Source organism: Nannobrachium achirus (genome assembly GCF_963921795.1).
Source record: "Nannobrachium achirus genome assembly, chromosome: 17".
Classification (NCBI taxonomy): Eukaryota; Metazoa; Chordata; class Actinopteri; order Myctophiformes; family Myctophidae; genus Nannobrachium; species Nannobrachium achirus.
The window spans coordinates 26543146-26546452 of NC_137824.1; the positions used below are offsets into that span (position 1 = coordinate 26543146).

General features: G+C 39.1%; 1 protein-coding gene across 1 annotated transcript in view; it reads left to right on the forward strand.

Moving 5' to 3' along the window:
- Window positions 1-3016, forward strand: part of LOC308302395 (seipin-like) — a gene marked incomplete at both ends in the record, with an annotated part of 5751 nt that extends 2735 nt beyond the window's left edge. The window contains 3 exons of the mRNA XM_080746649.1: window positions 740-860; window positions 2755-2842; window positions 2934-3016. Of these exons, the coding sequence (XP_080602775.1) occupies window positions 740-860; window positions 2755-2842; window positions 2934-3016 (292 nt within the window). The remainder of the gene's footprint in view (window positions 1-739; window positions 861-2754; window positions 2843-2933) is intronic.
- Window positions 3017-3307: the final 291 nt, after the last annotated feature.

Below are 3307 nucleotides of genomic sequence, written 5' to 3' on the forward strand. Positions count from 1 at the left end.
TACTCCCAAAAGATAAAATTACAATTTCTATAATGTTTATATTTTATTATATTCTAAGTTACATCATACTCTTTTACTGCTTCATGTGAACTAGCTAGTGAGCACCAAAGGCCAAAGTAGACCAAGCTGATGACCACCAGCCACCATTATTTTCGGTCACAGCGGCAAGGATCGTCAGTGATCCCTTCAAAAAAGCATACATTCTCTGAAGGAAACCCCTGACTGCATTGGGTCGCCTCCTCATTAAACTGCAAGCAGACTAGTTCTTCATGTGGGGAATGCCACTGCCCATTATATTCAGCTGTTTGCTGATTGTCTCAAGCTCAAACGACAGTGATATCTTTTTTCTCAATAAGTATTGCCAAAAATATGCACACATCACATATATTTATTACAGACAAAATAAATAAATTACAAAAATGTACAAACTAAAAATGGAAATAAGTTTATCACAAACCTAAATAAATAAATAACCTATAAACAAAAGACAAACAAGGCTCTAAGAAGAATAGAAGAATAGAATCACATCAGTTGGTCAATCAGAGTTGGCCACAACAGCTGGCAACAAGGCCCAGTATTTAAGGACTTTTCCAGAGGCCTGTCATAAACAGGCTCTAACAAAACCATTTCCAAAAGATGATTGTCAGCATTTTTGCGCAATGAAAATGTTGACTACATTAGGGTAGATTCTGATAAATTCAATTGCTAATATCCTGTTTTCTGTGTATTATTTCGTAAGGTACATATTGCACAACTTCCCTCTGACGTCAGCGATCATAGGCGTGGCCAACAACTTCATGTTCCTCAGTGCTCTCCTGCTCCTTGGCTCCTTGAGAGGAGGAACATGGACATCACAACAGGTTAATGGACAAACACTGGATAAATGGCAGGCTTTAGAGTAGGGATGGGACGATAAGCAATATTATCGTCTATCGTGATAAAAAACCCCTCACGATAATCATATTGTGGAGATTTAATTTATCGTGATATCGTCCTCCGTCATGCACTGGGATCAATTCACCTTTTATTTGCCAAACTACATAAAAGGTACTTACAGTATACGTACTTGATGCAGTGTTTTTTTCACTCTCTATCAAATGTCTTTGCCAAAAAAATAGCGACCTACAAGCAACTTTTTTGCAAATGTTCTGCCCCATGATAATGGATTTTGATCGTTGCAATAATATCGTAAATCACGTTTCTTTTTGTCACAACAATAGTGGGAGAAATATGTAACAAAAAAAGGCAAATGTGTTCACTTCCGGCAGAAAGCGTGAAAATTTGCACCTAGGGGTATTTTTGTGCGCTGAATTCAAAAATTGATGGTCCCAAGCACTTTTCCCATGGGATCTGGTGGCTCTCATTCACTTACCATACTAGGGAAAAAAGACCCCCCAAAAAATCTTCTTCAAGTAGCATGTGAGGGGTCAAACTAGGTGTTTTTCGGGATTCTGAATCCATTGCAAGCATTTGTTTTGCACGAAAAACATTCCTTTCCGAGAAATGGACACAACAAAACTTTGAAAAGTGATGACTCATCACTAAACCATAGTTTGTGGGGTCCATTTCTTGCCCAAGGAATGTTTTTTGTGCAAAACAAATGCTTGGAATGGATTCAGAATCATGAAAACCCCCTAGATAGACCCCTCACATGCTACTTAAAGAAGATTTTTGTGGGGTCTTTTTTTCCTAACCCTAACCCTATGGTAAGTGAATGAGAGAAAAGTGAATTTGAGAAAAGTGCTTGGGACCGTCAATTTTTGAATTCAGCGCACAAAAATACCCCTCGGTGCAAATTTTCACGCTTTCTGCCGGAAGTGAACACCTTTTTCACATATTTCTCCCACTACAATAGCAATCTGGCGAGCCATTGCAAAGAAAGGGCGACGCCCACTCGGTCTGTCTCTCAGAAGCGTAGCGCTCTGAGGCTGTCTCGAGAGATTACAACAATAGTGATATGAAATGTTCATATCGTCCCATCCCTATCTGGCAGTCCTTGTCCCTATTTGAGCGGTGCTAACCATTCCATCCTTGTCCCTTTTTATGCCCATATATGGAGATCCCTGATGTCATCAAACCCATTTTAGGCCTAACCTATAGTTAGGGCTAAATCAGAAATTTGCCTACAAAAACAAATATTTTGCTACATACTGTACATACTGTAAGCCCCTCCCAAACAGCAAAATGTGTTCCCGGCCTGAATGGGTTAAGCCCATATCTGGGAATGCCCATATATGGACATACTGTGTCAGTTGTATGTGGTCTATGATGTCAGACATCTATCCATATTTGGGAAAAGTTTAATTTTTAATTAAAGTCAATGAGAAACTTAATTCAGGAATACATTTATATAAATTAAACTATGGACCGTATCGCTCAGCAAAATGCAAGGAATCGATTCCCGATGAAGCTGGTTGATTTGACCAAAACTGTGGGAGAAGTAGCGCGGCAAAAAAGAAAGGTTTATCTAGGGGGGAAATATGGATGGATGGAATAAAGTCGGACAAGTAGTCTGGTTGCCCTGCAGGGGCAACCACACTAATCAGCCTTTACTTGTGTGCCTGTATAGTACTGTATGTGTTGTGTAAAGCACAATATAGAAGCTACATTGTGAAACCCAGAGTGTTCAACTGTAAATATAGACCTGCAAGGGTCTATTTCTACACTGTCAGAGTTAAATGAATGATCAGGTTTTAACAGTGCAAGTGTGTAGTTTAGGGTCTCTTATATATCCAAGTGTTATTATGTACACAGAACAAAACAAGAGGACATTCACTGAAGAAGAGGAGGAGGAGTTATAAAGCTCAGCTAGAGCCAGAGTATCATGAGGATAGCACTGCAGGTAGGCTACACATTTTTTACTTTTTCTCACAAATTACATTTTAGTGAGGCACAATGTACTCTCTGTATTGACATGTGTAATTCTGCTGCAGAGATGAATGCATCGGAGGACTCCCCGGTGAATCTACTTCGTATAACACCCACAGATCTGAGTCAGGGGGAACGCTGCATGTGAATGACTGGTGCTGACATGACAGGTATAGGATAGTGGAGTTGGAGTGAGATTGATACATGATTTTTGTTTCTTTTGGTTGTCTTATGTTTTGTTCATAAATTACAGTGATTCTTCATGATCACTAGGTGGGGCAAAAAGACAAGTCTGGTTTGTTACAGTTGTAAGTTATTTTGTTTACCCAGGGTTTCAATGTGTAGATAGTGTAAAGGGATATATCTCAGTCTATTAACAGTTATTTATCTATATTTCTCCATGTGTTGTTTAAATTGTCATCCTGCATTGATGTTGAAA